At 35.0% G+C, this 17,546-nt stretch overlaps 1 protein-coding gene across 6 annotated transcripts in view; it reads left to right on the forward strand.

The window, feature by feature from the left end:
- MON2 (MON2 homolog, regulator of endosome-to-Golgi trafficking) overlaps positions 1–17,546 on the forward strand; it is a 109,488-nt gene that overhangs the window by 13,689 nt on the left and 78,253 nt on the right. For 3 of the 6 annotated variants that reach the window (XM_043447483.1, XM_043447479.1, XM_043447480.1), the window contains 6 exons: positions 1,754–1,817; positions 10,596–10,723; positions 11,890–12,021; positions 12,893–13,022; positions 14,867–14,964; positions 16,056–16,181. In XM_043447483.1, the coding sequence (XP_043303418.1) occupies positions 10,637–10,723; positions 11,890–12,021; positions 12,893–13,022; positions 14,867–14,964; positions 16,056–16,181 (573 nt within the window). In that variant the 5' untranslated portion in view covers positions 1,754–1,817; positions 10,596–10,636. Of the gene's footprint in view, positions 1–393; positions 435–1,753; positions 1,818–7,066; positions 7,086–10,595; positions 10,724–11,889; positions 12,022–12,892; positions 13,023–14,866; positions 14,965–16,055; positions 16,182–17,546 lie in introns of those variants that run through there. The other 3 variants (XM_043447481.1, XM_043447484.1, XM_043447482.1) reach the window with 3 other exon arrangements.

Here is a 17,546-nt window from a genome sequence, read left to right on the forward strand (position 1 = left end):
CTGATGTTCTAATATACACTGCCCCTAGATAATCAGAAAATCAATAATCTTTCTATGAAGTAGTTTATTTTGACTACATTTTTCTGCTAGTAGCCATGTGCATTTAATTCAGAACATTTCCATTTCTTAAAGTTTCTTAAAGTCCTAGATATTCATTAGGCTTCTTAATTGTGAGCAATGGAAACTAACTTGGGCTAATGTAAGCAGAAATGAAGTTTGCTGATAGAACATTGAGGGGCTCGTAGAATTGGTAGAAGACTGGATGAAGCCAACCTCAGAAAGTACAGGAATGAGAGGGGGCTGAACAGCTAAGAGCCACTGAAAAACTCATTGCCCTGAGACCATCACTGCTGTCTCTGCTCAACGCTGAAGTTGGAAATTCTCTGTTCACAGACAAGGGCTTCACATGCTTGGAATTCCACAAAATGACAAAGGTATACATTGTATAGCCTATAATGTGTTGTTTATTTTATACATCAACCCACTGCTCCTCAGCCTAATAATCTAGAGGACACTGCATTCTTCCATCATTATTTTAAAAACTTTAGTGCCTTCTACTACTTGTCCCTTAGTAAACATTAAGAGATAACAGAATAAATGAACAAGTGGCAAGCAAATTAATAGGAAATCTTGAATACAATATATGAATACTTGTGTATTATTTTTGGAGGTATGGTCACCAGTTTAAGTATAAAATAGGCATGTTTCTTAATAGTAGAAATGTCCTGAGTTTCTATAATGGAAGTTACATATCAATATTGTATGTTAGCAGTGTCCAGTAGAAGTATAATGTGGGCAACACATGCAGTCCATGTGTTTAATTTTAAATTGCATTTAAAAAGTAAAAAGAAACATTTAGTTTTAATGGTATATAATATTTAACACAACTCAGTTCGACTAGTCACATATTAAGTGCTTAGTAGTCATATGTGCGTGTTTAATTGCTGAGTCGTGTCTGACTCTTTGCGACCCCATGGACTGTAGCCCACCAGGCTCCCCTGTCCCATGGATTTTTCCAGGCAAGAATACTGGACTGGGTCGCCATTCCCTTCTCCAGGGGCTGCTTCTGACCGTGGGCTCGAACTCTGGTCTCCTGCGTTGGCAGGTGGATTCCTTCCCACGGGGCCGCTGGGGAAGCCTGGTCACACGTAGCCGGCGGCTACCATGTTGGACGACACAGTCCTGTGGCGTGCTGTAAAGTGCCCTGTGACTTTCAGGTCCTGCCGCTCAGCTTACCTACGCTGAAGTGAGTGAGACACCTTAGGAAACTGAGCGTTTTAAAAAGGCACAATCTAAAAGGAATGACAGGGCTCTTGGTTATTCATTCTCTTCTAATTCAAAGCAGTTTTACTTGAGTTTGCAGTGTTTTACAATTTCTTTTTATGGTTGAAGGAGAAGTGTGAAATGGGAAAGAGAAACCTATTTTTTTTTCATTAGTCTTTGATTTTATTTATTATTTTTTATTTTCTGAAGATTTAAATGTGAGGATTTAGGGTAGTTCAGATGCAATTGAAGGCATAGAAAGGCAATATGCTTTTGCAATGCAGAGTTTGCATGAGAATAATCAAGTTAATCATACTTTATTACATTTAGTGTATGTTTCACTACTAGATATTAGTATCTGAAGTTTGTAAAATGAAAAAATAGTAGTGACTGACTCTGTGCTTGAGATTTTATCATACATAATTTCTTTTCCCTAGATAATTCATGTCAATAAGTAAGTTTTATGTTCTAATTATTTTTATTCTTGCAGGCTGCTGAATCAGGAATAATAAAAGTTAAAACAATAGCTGCACGAAACACCGAAATTTTGGCAGGTAATTTTTTGCATTAAAAATTCAACAATTAATGAAAGTTTGACTAATGGTAAAAGTAGAATCTTAAGACCCATCAGTTTTTTTTTTTTTATAGCATCTCTTCCTTATGCTCCAACATGCTATCTATAATGGTAAAGAACATGTAAAAGTCCCTAATTTATGAACTAATTGGGTTTCCCAGAGATGAATGCTATACTATTCTCTGAAATCAGAAAGCTTAAAACTACAAACTCCTTACAGGCAAAGATTTTTCATACTCATCTTTGTATTCTCCTCCTCCTCTTGTCAATCACCTAAGATACACCTTACCCATAAAAGGCATTCAGTTAATATTTGTTGTATTGAAAGGAAGATTTGTTCTCAGACCATCTTCCCAGATCTGTTTTATCTTTGATATAAGCAGGGCATTATAGAGATTTAACGTTCTTTTGATTGATCTAGTTTAGGGGGAGGAATTTTCAAAAGTTTCTCTCTGGCACCCTTTGGATACTCAGTCCACCTCCTCCTTTTCTTCGTGCCTTTCTGTTCTTGCCTCAATAATGAACACACAAAAGCAGGAAACTGGCATTTTTGAGACTCTGTTACATGTGAGGTGTTTGTGCCACTTGATCTTGCATAGGACAACCTTGTGGGGAAATATTCTTTTTTGCTAGCAGAGCACATTGAGATGCAGAGAGGTTTAGTGGCCTGCGGCCGCATGGTAAGTGGTGGAATCAGATTCGCTTCCGGGCTGTGGAGAGCCCGTTCTTCCGGCCGCAGCCTGCCGCCAGGGCGGTCTCCGCACCAGGCGCTCTCCCCCGAGGGCTGGCGCTGCCCCGCGGCTTGCTTCGCTGCTCCTTCGCGTGGTTTCCAGTCCCACCCGTGCTGTTCTCAGCTAGTCACAGGAGAAAAGCAGCCCTGTTAAACTGGTTTACGCAAAGTCCAAATAGTGAAGTCTCTTTACATTTTTTAAAGAAGGATACCAGTAAATTCCTAAAGGGTGGAATTTTAAAGAATGTTCCAAAATGAAATGAAGATGTTTGGGGCTAGTTTTAGGGTGACAGATGAGAGTGGATTTCATTTTTGCCACCTTAGGGTTAGCCTGCTAAGTGGCACCTGTTTCTCACAGCTCCTCTGGTTTCGAACATTCTGACGAAACAGCAGAGTTTCATGACCTTATTCACAGCGCTGAGTACTGCTCCGTGTGGTACTGAGCAAAGGCGCGGAGTGAGTGGCGGGCACAGGCAGAGGTGTGTGTGCCTGGATGGAGGATGGGCACGTGGGTTCGGAGATGCGTGTTGGGCGGATTAGCGACCATGAGGAAATTGTTTCAAGATGAACTGTGGACACGGGTGTTTTTAAGTTGGAGATGTCATAGGCCAATTATATTAGCATGTCATTGCAAATATTTACTTTTGTTTCTGTCATTGCTGATATTATGGTAAGTCCTTAATTATTCTTCAGTAACAGAAATTTTCATTGAGTCTGTAGTTGATGGACAATTTGTTTAAAGAGACTGTTTTCTTCAGAGGATCACTGTCTGTTACAGAGTTCTGTACCACATAAAATGTCTAATTCATACTAAGGACAATTAAAACATTTTTTTTCTCAGTATGAGTTTAATATTTAAGTGGACTGTTAATTTCATTTTAATTCAGTTAGCTTTATTAAAGTCAGGTTAGAACAAATCCTTATGCACATACAATTAATAATTCCTGCTTTAATATCCATAGTATCCAGAACCATGTACTTGAGGAGGTATATTAGCATTTAAACTTTTTCCTAGTGTTTTAGCCAAGTATTTACAGCAGTTGATTGATTAGTAAAAATTTATGATTTTAGACCACTGTCATCTTGAAAACTCATGGGCTCCAAAGAAAAAGGGAAGAGTTTAAATTAGTATGTCATTTCTCAAGTACTTAACTCAGGGTATAGTTAATATTGAGAAAATTTTTTTGGTAACTTTTTTTTTATTTCCTGAGAAGTGTTTACTTCTCTAAAGACTGTAGGTTACCACTTTTGTGCTGTAACAGATGTTAAAGGTATCAAACAACTGAAGAGTCTCCAGTGATATGGGAAATATTCAGAAAATAAGAAAGGTTGCTATAAAAATCAGAACCCTTAGTTAGGGTCCCTTGTCAGAGGAAATAGTACTTAGCATAGATTTTTAACCAACTTGAGTTTTCTTAGATTTATTTTCCAAGGGAAGGTTACTTACATTGTAGAATAAATCTTGGCTTTACACCCCCACTTCTAAGCACCCTCCTTTAATGTTTACTTTTCTTTGTTTTCACTGCTCTCATGAATGCTGACATAAGTGGAATGCTATGCCAGGTAATGTCAGCATCAATGCACATACAGATCATTATCTCAACATTGCCTTTTCCTTTAAGACTGCAAGTGCGAGATAGCAGCATGAAGCTTTTCATTTACAAGGCCAAATGCCTTCATCTTACGCTTGACTATCAAATATTATAAATTGTTTTCATTATCCTAGTTTACAACAAATATACTTGAACTTGACTGAGATTTGTGCTACACAGAAATTATATAAACAGAGAATCTGCTATTTGAATAGATATTGGAAATAAGGAAATCAATGAAGTTGTGAAATCTTTTAAAATTGTATATTTAACCCCTGACTCAAAACTGTAATTACATCCACCTAACACCGCTTTCAACTACTGTCAATATATATAGAAAATTTTTACGTAATCATTATGTATGATTTGTGTTCTTCTGTCCTCACAATTTCCCTCATTCTTTTCATATCTATATAGTCTTATTGCTAAGCGTTCTCTAATTTCAGTAGCAATGAGTAAATATACTTTGGAAATTTTTTTTTACATTAAAGTGTTATTTGTCTGCTGATTTTATTCAGTATATTCTCTTTTATCAGTCCACATACCTGTGATACTTTACAAACATCCATAGAGTATCCCATATAACATATTCTTAATAAAGAAATAATTATGTAAGAATCACTGGTGGAGATATAAAGATGGGTAATATAATTCACCTGCAATCTGTGTGTTAATGCAAGAAATATATTTGAAAAGTATGTTTGTGCCATTCATTCTATTTAGCTTACCTGCTCCTCCATTTACTTTTTGGAGCTCTTTGTCAGAAATTTTCCCTTCCCAAAGACATACTTCTTGAGGTCAGGATCGATATCTTATTCTTCCTTACATTGCTGCTAGATAGCACATTACATGGGAAATAGTAAGCTCTCCTTAAATGTAGGCTCCTCCAAAATGCAAGTAAGACTCTTTGAGTGTTGCCACTAGTATATTTTCGATCTCTCTTTAATTTTCCGTGTTATGATTGAGTACATGAATTTTGTCATATTTAGATCATGTCAGCCAGTTAACAGAGTAATGGAAGAGACAGATTCTAAACAGAAAATTCTGAGGCTTATATGGTAAATGTCAGGTGGAAGTATAGATGGGCTTGTTACAAGAATATCAGGAAGATTCCTAATCCAACCCGGGACTATGAAGCTGAGTCTTGATGCTCGAAAAGGAGTTAGCCAGGCAAATAAGGTGTAGGAGTAATAAGTAAGGGAAGTTACTTAAATGCATGAGGTATGAAACAGTTTGGTCTGTTTGGGTACCTGTCCAACTCCTGCCATTGTGTGACTTCCTGAGCAACTTGATAGAAAGTGTTTGAATTAGGGAGGTGACACTTTCATATACGTATTCTTATACTCTGTACATTACTCTGACAACATGTGAAAGGCATATTTCAGTGTATCATCAGTATGGAAGGGGCCTGTTGGTAGATTGCTACTCTAACCCAGGATGGAAGATACAGGAGGCTGTACTTCATTGCTTGCTAACAAATTGACCTAATGGATCAGAGAGCATTCTCTGCCACATAATGTGTTTTTCTTTATTCTTTTCCCCCCTTTTTAAAAACACAAATTTTAATTTTTATCCTGCCTTTATTACATCATACTTTTTTTGATAACATATTTTCTAATTTATGAAATTGTTCCAAAATATTTCAGCAAGTGATTGTAATTTAGGTATGTTTCAGTATTTAGAATTATATCACATTTCTAGGAATGAAATTATTAAAGGATATGAACCTGTTCTTGAAATTTTTCATCACTGCTTTCTAAAAAGATAAGTTTATACCTTTACCAACGACATGTGAATGTATTTTTATAGCATCCTCGTAAGATTATTATTTTAAAAAATCTTTTCAGTCCTTGAACAAGCAAGTAACTTCTCATTTTAATTGACATTTCTTTTTAATGTTGAACATTTTTCTCTAATAAATTACTTTTTCATTTTAGTTTTTTTTAAAATTTTTGTGTTTTCTTTATCAAGTGTTTGAGCTATTTATATAGCAAAATATTAACTTGTCATGTTTATATCATATTATCTGCATTATTTACCTCTTAATTTTTTATCTGCTGCTGCTAAGTCGCTTCAGTCGTGTCCGACTCTGTGTGACCCCATAGGAGCCCACCAGGCTCCCCCGTCCCTGGGATTCTCCAGGCAAGAACATTGGAGTCGGTTGCCATTTCCTTCTCCAATGCATGAAAGTGAAGTCGCTCAGTTGTGTCTGACTCTTAGCGACCCCGTGAACTGAAGCCTGCCAGGCTCCTCCGTTCATGGGATTTTCCAGGCAAGAGTACTGGAGTGGGGTGCCATTGCCTTCTCCGTAATTTTTCATCTAGATGCTTTTTATTTTCTATAATCTAACTTTTCTGATTTGTTGCTCTGTATTTAAGTAGTCCTTCTCCTTCCATGTAGTTGATAGTCACTTTTACTTTCTTCTTGTTTTTCTGCAGTTTGATATTTTTCTTAATAATAGAGGGTTACACGAGGACCTAGGTGTTTTTTCTTTTGCTGAATTACTGATTATAGCAACATCATTTGTTGAATAATCCTTCCTTTACCTGTAATGTACTTTTACGATGACACTGTTCATAATTTTATTTGTCCTTATGTTGAATCATTTAAAATATTTTCAGATATTTTGAACCATTAAACTTTTTTTAGTGTTTGAAGTATCAGTTTTTCCCATAACTAGATTTTAAAGATTTTAAGGATAGCAGTCATGTCTCCATCACATTTTATTTCTTTCACAAGAGCTATAGTTTGTCATTTAATGACTGTTAAAAATTTAAAAACCTTTTATTAACCCCTGTTAGTGTGACTCATAGTGGGGTACCCTAGTTTAATTCTTTTTTTCCAGGATAAAACCTGCAATTTTGCAGTGAAACTGCTCAGAGCAAGGAAACCCCTAGGATATGGGGACCTGCTGGATCTCTTTCAGGTGTGTGAAAGTACATCATTTGATCTCACAGTTACACAATTTGGAAATAAAATAATCAAACACAGAGTTTCAGTCTATTAAAGGAATTGTGCTTCTGAAGGGACTTATGTAGAAACTAAACTTTTTCTTTTTTCCCTTCTCTCCACCCTCCCCACCCCCACCCCCCACCACAGGTTTTGATTAAAAAGCATTGACCTTTTCCTCTTTTTTCCCCCTGGATTTAAAAAAAAATGGTTAAAGTAACATACATGTTGTTTTATATTTTTGCACACCCTTTTCCTCAATGTGATCGCTTAACTCTAAACCTATAGGAAGGTTTTTATGTGAAGACACCCTTAAGATGCATGTAATTAAAATTACTGTTTATAAAGAGAAAGTAGCAATTGCTCAGTTAGAAGAGTAGGATTAATTTCTGATTCTTAGGATCATTATGACATTTAGAATAAGATAAATAATTAGCAACTTTTAAAAAATGATCTTTATCTTCATTGTGATCTAGATCTGGTAGATATGTTTCTGTTTTTCACATTATGCTTCAAAAAACAGATCAGTAGGTTTTCTTTTTTGATTGTTGTTGATCATCTGTTTTGGATAACACAGAAATTTCCTTTGACCATTATATTCTCACATAAACTGGGAGAAAAAAAAGTAGGAAGGATGGATACCTTTGAGTTACATTAAAATACAGTTAAAAATTATTTTTATTACTACATTAATTTTAACTCAGCTTGATAGATCTGAATAGCTGTGACTGAATGTGTAATTCACCTTATTTTATTCATTCTAAGATAAGACAGTTCTTGCACATGTTAATATTCCCCAAATTAGCATGCATTTTACAGCTAATAGTATTTTAGAATCACTGTGGGCCAGATACTTTTGTAGTTGTCTTTTTCAGTGCACCTATGAACTTGTTCATAGTTGTTCATACTATCACATCAGTTGAGTTGCATGCGTTGTTGATGTCATGTAAGTTTCATTGGTATTTGAAATGTTACCTTTGTTGTGCAGAAACTTCCTGTTAACATCTTATGGTAAGATCAAAAAACACCAGCATCAAAGCATGCAGAATGGGTGTCATTAGCTTAGACAAATATCTCAGAGACAGTGGTGAAGTGCTCTCAAGCAATGAGGCATTGCAAACAATCCAATTAAAAAATGGACAGAAGTTCTAAATAGACATTTTTTTCAAAGAATACATACAGGTGGCCAACAGGTACATGAAAAGATGCTCAACATCATTAATCATTAGTGCTATGCAAATCAAAGGCAAATGAGGGTATCACCTTACACCTGTTAGAAGGACTGTTGCCAAAAAGATAAGAAATAACAATGGCCTTCTTGGCCTAAAGGATGAAATTATGAGGAAAAATTGTAAGTGATTAGAAAGTATTGTATCATTGTTTAATTAGCATAGGTAATTGGCACTGATTTTCTTTCTGGTGATATACATGTGTCTTAAAATAATTGTCATCAGAGACTCTGTAGAAGTACACTGTGTTTCCTTCTATGGAGACAGAATCCCTTTCCTTCATTCTTCTGATGACTTTAGGCAGACAGCTTTGAAATGTTTCATTGGTTCCTTTTAGACACTTTTAACTCCTTTAATTTCCATTTGCATCGTATGCTGTTTGCCTTAAAAGAGTGGCAGCATAATGTTGTGGAAAGAGTAGTGAACCAGGAATTAGAAGACATATTTTTGGATTCTGGTTTTGCCACCTACTTATAGTGTCACTGGGTTCAGATCATGCCCTATAAACTCTGCGTGGGTATTATGATACTCAAATGACAAACACATGTTAATGTCCTAAAAATTTTAAGTGCAACTTAATTGTATTGAAAACTTACATTTGCCTGAACAAGATTTAATAATTGGAACATTCTGCAGAGTTAGGGGTGGGCATCAGACTTCAGTGATTTTGGCAGAATTGAACATAGCAGGATATTTACTGCTTCAGAATAGTAATTTTTGAGCTTTATTGTCATCTTTTAATCACTCATATAAATGTTTTGTGACATTGTTATGGAAATTTTATTTCTCTGGTTTTGAAGCAGAACCTTGATGCACAAGAAAGCAAGGAAATAAGGCAAGGGAGCTGTTTTTTGGAAACACTGTTCATTGCCAGTCATATTTGCCATCTCTTAGCTGCGATGCAGTGGCACCCCACTCCAGTCCTCTTGCCTGGCAAATACCATGGACGGAGGAGCCTGGTGGGCTGCAGTCCATGGGGTCACGAAGAGTCAGACACGACTGAGCGACTTCACTTTCACTTTTCACTTTCATGCTCTGGAGAAGGAAATGGCAACCCACTCCAGTGTTCTTGCCTGGGGAATCTCAGGGACGGGGGAGCCTGGTGGGCTGCCGTCTATGGGGTCGCACAGAGTCGGACACGACTGAAGCGACTTAGCAGCAGCAGCTGGGATTTATGCTGGCATGCTGAGGGATTTTACAGAGCATGCTGTAGGGAATAGTAGTCTTTTATTTGCCATACCATAAAGAAGCTTTGGGAGAAGAAAGAAGGGACTTTAAGTGATAAAATTAATGTTAACACTAGCTTTACACTTTTAAAGGTGACTATGGGAGACTTTCCCACAATTTCTTTTGAAAAACATGTTAAAACTCAAGTTTTGTGTGACTTTACACAGGTTTTAACCTATTAAAATAATTGATGGATGCAATACATTTGAAAACAAGTACCAAACATATAAGTTTAATGTTCTCGTGACTTGGAATTTTATGTTATTTATTCAAATTCCCTGAGGATGACAAATGTGAAATGTGTCTTTTCATCTTTGTGTAACCATCCACTAAGTGTGTGTGTACTGATTTAACTTAATTTTGTAAATGTAAATTATGTATAATTCAGTTTGTGCATTTTCTAATCTTTTACATTTTTGTTGCTGTTTGAAAACTTCTGAAATAATTGGCTTGGTAGAAGGAGTTATTTTAAGATTTGGAATTATAGCATGTGCATCCAGTTAATTTAAAGCAATACTTCAGTAATAAGAGTTGTAATGTTATTGTTTTTAATGGGTTTACTTCTTGAAGAAGAAATTAGAGCCAGTGAATTAAAGGCATGTATAAAATTCTAGGGAGTTCTGAATGTTCATTCAGAAATGTGATAGGGTTGATGTATGTACTATTTTTAATTACTTTCCTGCTCTAGAATATGAGCTTTTATTCCTATTTTCCCTTCTACACTATTGAAGAAATAGTCTTACTCTGAGGCAAGATAGAACTTCTGAGAAGTTGCCCTTAAAGAGTTTACAGAAGACGGAGGAGAACCAGAGGACAGTGTCAGGAGAAAGGCACGGGAAACTGTACTAAGGAGGGTAGTTTAGATACAGAGTCTGCAGTATTTTAACTCTTACTGCTTGATTTTTATTTTCATATTTATTTTACATTAAGTGGTTTTTATTAAGATTGTCATTACTGGTTGTAATTATGTAAAAATGTTCTTATTTATGAATTATGTTTAAATTTTTATTTTATATGTGTTCTAAATAAAGCATTGAAGGAGAACAGCTCAGAGGTTGTTCAACCTTTTCTAATGGGTTGTGGAACCAAGGAACCAAAGATCACTCAACTATGTTTGGCTGCCATTCAGAGGCTCATGTCCCATGAAGTGGTGTCTGAGGTAATGTGAAGATTTTGTCTGAACTGTGCACCTACAAATCAGATCAGGAGTTTTCTCAAGGAGAGAATAAAACATACCTGGTATTTAATATAGATCAGTACTTGAAGGACATGCCTTCATTTTAAAAGGTTACCAAATTGTCTCCTTATTAAACACTCAGTGTAGATGGGGTGAATTTTGTCAAATCATCTGCAGTCTAAGAAGTCACACGTGCTCAGTTGCCTAGTCGTACCCGACACCTCATGGCCCCATGGACTGGAGCCCACCGGGCTTCTCTGCCCACGGAGTTTTCCAGGCAAGAATACTTGAGTAGGTTGCCATTTTCTACTCCAGGGGATATTCCCAAACCCTCATCTCTTGCGTCTCCTGCATTGGCAGGAGGATTCTTCACCACCAGTGCTACCATAGTTCATTAATATAGATAATTTTGAGAACCAAGCAAATTTTCAGTATCAGTGATGAAGAATATCATGAATTCATGAATTCCTTTTTTAAAGGTAGAGAAAATCATGACTATTTCTTAGATTGTCTGAAATGTTGCTCATTAAGGGTATTCATATCTAACCTCATGATGGTAAAACAGGAAAAACGTTGTATTATTATGAATCTGCATCCTGCTTGTTTACTTAACTTTGTACTTCATAGGGTACTTTTTAATAGAAATGGTAAATTATTTTGCCTTTGGTATAACATTCTAAACAGTATCAGATTTAATTGAGTTCGTAAATGTGTTGTTAAGTTGTGTTTTTTCTTTAACTTGTTTTCCCCTTGTCAATGAAAATAATATGTAAGACATAGTAACAGACTCATAATTTGTATATGTTTATATTCATAAGTGTCCAAATGAAATATACCCCTATTATTTTAGAAATGAGCCTTGATTTTGGCAAGGTATTTCGGAACTGCATGTTGCTGTTTGCCTGTATTCAAATGGTACATTTTAAATCTTAAAGCATTATTTTTTGAGAAGAAAATTAATTGGTTGCAGTTCTTGAATTAGTTGAGAGACATGTGTTTGGATCTATAGATTTAGAAACATGGGTTTTTGTTAATGTGATCAAGAAATTCTCTCCAGGTGAGATTTTATTTGCATACTTTTTCTTGCTTAGGGACCCAAAATACCTATATTTTATTTGTTGACAATAATTAAAATACTTGTTTTACAGACTGCAGCTGGAAATATAATTAACATGCTTTGGCAGCTAATGGAAAATAGTCTTGAAGAACTTAAGCTGCTTCAAACAGTTCTTGTTCTTTTAACAACCAATACAGTAGTTCATGATGAGGCACTCTCTAAGGTAGGAACCTGTTTGTCCAAGTTCATGAAGTGCTTTGGGACAGTATTTGGATAAGCTGACCGAAAGAGGAAAGCCTAGTGCTGTTTGAACTAAAGGCAACTTTCCTGTAACTCTTGTGATAATGCACGTTGCATGTTAAAAGCCCTCAGCGCCTTACTTTCCACAGATCAGAGGTGATGTCAGGTTAGGGTGATTAGACAGACTCCCTTGGCGATAGCTGACAGGCTTGGTTATGAATACAATGTGGAAAAAGAAAGGTAGCAGAAGAAAAGGAATAGAGAAAGAAGAAAAGAAAACGGCGTTCGTTTCCAGGTATCAGTGTTGTCCACAATTACCTTGGGTGTTCCTGACAGCTCTCTGTTTCCCCCTTTCAAAATAATTTCACGTGTGAAATGTATGTAAGCCAGATAGCTTAAGTCTGTCCCTGAAGCAGCTGGAGAAGTGTCGTTTTGGCATTAATACTAGATAAGGCTGCATGTATGAAAGCTCTTTCTCATTCCCACTCTCCTTGAAACATGTAACAACTGTTATATTATTTGTTTCATCTTTAAATTTTTTTTAAAATTGTGTAATATTTCTAAAGAACAGAAAGTACAGAGAGTAATATAAAAATAGCCTCAATTAATAGTTTATTATTTAGGGTGAAAGGTGCATTTCACATTACCTTTGCTAATCTTATGTATCTTTGTATTCACTGAGTTTGAATTTTTTAAAAATAATGAAGTTTTTGTAGCTTTATTGTATAAAAGAGTGGGACTTTTAGCATAGGTGATTGAAACAGCAAAACATAAATTATTTGCAGTTACAGCAGATAAAGATAATAACCGTATTCATCAACTTATTTCATGCTAAATGAAACTTGTTTTTTTAGGCAATTGTTCTTTGTTTTCGGCTACACTTCACAAAAGATAACATTACAAATAATACAGCTGCTGCTACGGTGCGACAGGTCGTGACTGTTGTTTTTGAGAGGATGGTGGCTGAAGATGAACGGCACAGGGGTAAAGTGATGGGAGTTGTTTCCTTTTGCCTGTGGGTGGCTCTAGTGTCCATGGTTATTCATTTAATGATTGTCAGTCATTCCCCTATGAACTTAGGCTGCCTAATAATTAGAATACTTTAGGAAGTATATTTAACGTCTTTATTATTGATAATGGCAAACCAAAAGATAGATCTCTCACAGTTTTGTCACCCTAAGAAGTGGACCCTGTTTTCTGTATTTAGTTTTAATATATTCAAAATTTTGTATTGAAGATGGTAATAGCACATTTTACACAAAGTGTTGCATTGTAAGTATTTTTAGCCAGACATTACGTTTGATTATTTTGTGTTACATTCTGGCTTTTGTAACTGAGATTTTAATTGGGGGCATTGTGTTTTGTGGCTCGTCTATGATTTCACGAACTGCTTCTGTTCTGTGGTTCAGTATTGTTCTGAGTGTCTTCCCACATATGTATTTCCATTTGAATTATTTCTTTGGAGTAAATTCTCAAAAGTGAGCTTCCCTCATGTGAATTTTTGTCTTTGCCTATTAATATGTATTAATCAAGAATATTTATTAATGTAAAGCCTACTCTTCATATTTTCATCAAATCCTTTTATTTGTAATTTTTAACATCTTCATGATTTGAAACATTTCCTAAAAACTTAGACATATCCTGTCACAGAGTTTATAGACACTCTGTTTCTGTTACAATTTTTATAATTTGATAAATATTAAGTTTTTTTAATTTACTATCCTTATTAGATGAAAAGTAAAAACTTTCTGCATTATTAGTTGAAAGGATCATGAGGTGCTATAATCAAGAGCAGCTTCTGTTTTATGGAGTCAAGAAACAAAAGATTAAACTTTTTTTTTTAGATTTTTTCACCCCTAAACTCTTGATATTATACAGTCTTTCATATCATTTGGTGTTATTTTGGTAATATTGGTAAAAAAAAAATAGCAATACTAGTAAATGATAGTTCTGCCTACTCTAATAATTACTTCACTTTATCTGAATTTAACCATTGGTCAAATTTTTCACATTCTGTTTCAGGCATTTTTCATCTATTTGTTTATTAAAATATTCCCACTAACTTTTGTCTCACTTTTCCAAGGGGAAATGCAGGTGGAATTCTAACAGTTTGAAATATAAAGGAAATTAAATGTAGAGGTTAAAACAGAGCAGTTCTCCAGTTTGAATGTCTTATATACCATAATCTCAGTTAATTTCTAAATTGATAGTTTTGGTTGTGTGTCTAATATCACACTTAATACTTTCTAATAAGGTAGAAAATATTTAGAACCTCTTCCTTTTCAAGTAGTCATTAGTTAAGATTTATTTGAAACAGGCTGCCATAACTTACAGGGAATAGTATCTTGTTAGGATTCAAAGAAATTGAGAAGCCCCATTCTAGGTGACTCTTGGCTGGTCAATATCTGTAACTGACATAGTACTTAATGGCAGATCAAGCAGTTAATTCTCTTGAAGATGGTGAGATTATAGAGGAATTAACTGTGGTAAATATTTATATGTTTGATATTTAAAGGTACATTCAAATATGACATGGGTTTCAAATCCATGAAATAAAAGGACTAGAGAAAGGGGTACTAGGAAAATCATATGTATGGACAAAGATAATCTTATTAAAATGAATATGAGATAGTGAAGAGTGGTTTTTTTTATGATACAATGTATCAAAATGTAATTCCCAATTTTTCTTTCCATTTTGGAGGCATGGTTCTGAACTTAAAGTTTATAATTCTGTGAATACATTCTTATTTTCAATATACCTTTTAGATGGTGCATATGATTTATTAAAAGCACTATGAAATCCTAAAACCCTTCTTTTTTGATTGCAGATACTACAGACCAACCAGTACTGGTCCAAGGAAATAGTAACAGAAGATCTGTCAGCGCCCTCAGACCTTGCGCTAAAGATGCATATATGCTTTTCCAGGTAGTTACTTGATAAGGGCGATTTTTATAATAGAGTGTACTTTTGTGTGAACGGTTGATTTTGGAATCTTGTATCTGATTTAATTTTTAAGTGTTTTTTTTTCATTGTCATTTTAAAGTGTCAAAAAGTAGTATAGGTTTTAAAAGAAAAAAGTCGTACAGGTTTCCTCCACAGTATCTGACAGTAGCACATTTCTGTGAAACTTCAAAATCCCTTAAGTGGAAAAGCAATTACCTTAGGACAGAATTACCTAACGAATGCACAAAATAAATCAGGATAAAGCACACACACACACACAGCTCAAAGCTGTGGCAGCTTGACGCGGAGACGCTGAGTATGGCTCCTAGAGAAAGAACTTGAAGGTACCACTCTTGGTGCTGGGGGTGCGTGCCGCCTCTCTTATGGGCTGCCTGCAAAACAAACTCGGAACATGGTTTTCATTTTTGTCTTTTTTTCCTTTTTTAAAGAAAATTGAAAATCTTCAGATTTTCTCCTGGTTAAAGAAAACAGGTGCTAACCTAGGTCTTTTGTAAAAACTAAGTGGTGAAGAACTTTTGGAAAGCATGTGATATCTGTCTAAAACATTAAAGAGCGTCTGTACCTAATTAGCATGATAAAATATTATGTTTCACTTTAAGGAAATAAAATGAGTGAAATCCTGAACTAGCTATATTAGGAATGACTAGTCATATAAAATACTTCCTTTAATAGGAGAATTAAAGTATTTACTTAAATTCTGCTCTATCTGATATAACATGATATACAAATACCTGATTTTTACATTACTTATCATGAATAAAACAAGATTAACCTGCACTAAAAATTTTATTAATTTTGATTAAAGAGTCTTTAAAACAATGTTAGAATAAGTGTTTGTCTCTACTCTGTGTATTAAGTTTACTTACATAATCAACTATACAATTAATTAAAATTTGAATTATCAGTACTTAATTTCTAAGGTATAAAACCTACTGATAAGAAGAGATACTTCAAAGAATTTTTTATGAACTATGAATTTTGAAAAGGACATTGCATTCCAGCATGTGAAATATTTTATTTATTTTTTATTTATTGTTTGATTTATTTTCTAGGACCTTTGTCAGTTGGTTAATGCTGATGCCCCTTACTGGCTAGTAGGTATGACAGAAATGACACGAACATTTGGCCTTGAATTACTTGAATCAGTCCTGAATGATTTTCCACAAGTCTTTTTACAAGTAAGCCATTTGTGGTATCTTGCAACAAAATTAATCTTTCCTTTTTTTCACAGATAGTTTTCAAGAAAGCAAGATGTATTTTTCCCCCACATTAAAAGATGCAAAAAATTATAGCTTCAGACTTTAAACATAATAATCTACTGTTATCTTAACTTTTGTTGTGCCCAAGCATTTTGAAATTTTAATGTTAGAAGGAATCCCTAGAGTCTGTCTGGTCAAGCATTTCCCAATCTAAGGGTGTATGAAGGCGCTCTTTTTATAATGTTTATAATTATATATAATTATATATATTATAATGTTTATGATGTGAGCTCTTTTTATAATATTTAAAAGCCTTAAAAATTGTTGCTAACTTTTGTTTGTATGCAGCTGTGTGCTTTCACGTAATTCAAATGGAAAAAAGAAGTCATCATTGCTTATTTAATAAATTTAATGTGCTGTGCAGAATATTTCAAAACAGTTGATGGGGAAAAAGTGAGAAAGAATTCAAACTTTTCATTTTACTTGTAAGAAGCTAAAGTCCAAAAGTGATTCAGTGATTTACATGGGGTTCTTTAGTTATTTGCAGATCTTGAACTAAAATTTAAAACTTTTAACTATACTCCAGCTCCTTTCCCTAATATGCTGCCCCTCCCTAGATCAGCTCTTTGATCTTTGCTCTTATCTACAACACAAGTGAATCAAGTGCCACCAAAGTAGAAGACCCTTTAGCCCAGGAGTCAGTACTGAAATTTTTACTACATGGCTTATAGTTTTTGGTCCATATTAGATAACTCTTCAGAGCTTTCAGTGGTATTGGACAATATTAACTGAGGATTCCCTTTCTTGTATTAGCATAGGAGAAGTTAAGGTATAACTTGATTCATAGTCTTGTATAAACTGATAGTTGTAACAGCTACGACTTTTGACTGCCTACTCCGTGCTAAACTTTGCCAAATTCCTTACAATCTTTAATCTTACAATTACAATCTTCCTTACAATTCCTTTAATCTTCACAAGTACCAATTATTCCTGTTTTACCCAGGAGGAAGCTAAGAATTTGAGGGTTAACTAACTTGTCTAAGGGTTCATAGTTTGTGAGTGTCCTCATCCTTTAGCCTCACTGTCCTTTTTGTTCTTAAATGGCCCACTTGGACTCCTGCTTGAAGGCCTTTGTGCTTACTGCTGCCTGGGCCTGGAATGCTTTTCTCCCGTGTAGCTTGTTCTCTTCCTCTTCTGAGGACTTAACTCAATGGTCAACATACCAGACAAACCTTCCCCACCACGCTGTGCAAAATGGCAGCTTTTTTTCCTGGCAGCACCCTTGTCTTTCTGACTCCTTGTCATTTTTCTGATCACTTCCTGACATATGTGTTTGTACATGAG

This window comes from Cervus canadensis, chromosome 25, assembly GCF_019320065.1.
Source record: "Cervus canadensis isolate Bull #8, Minnesota chromosome 25, ASM1932006v1, whole genome shotgun sequence".
NCBI lineage: Eukaryota > Metazoa > Chordata > Mammalia > Artiodactyla > Cervidae > Cervus > Cervus canadensis.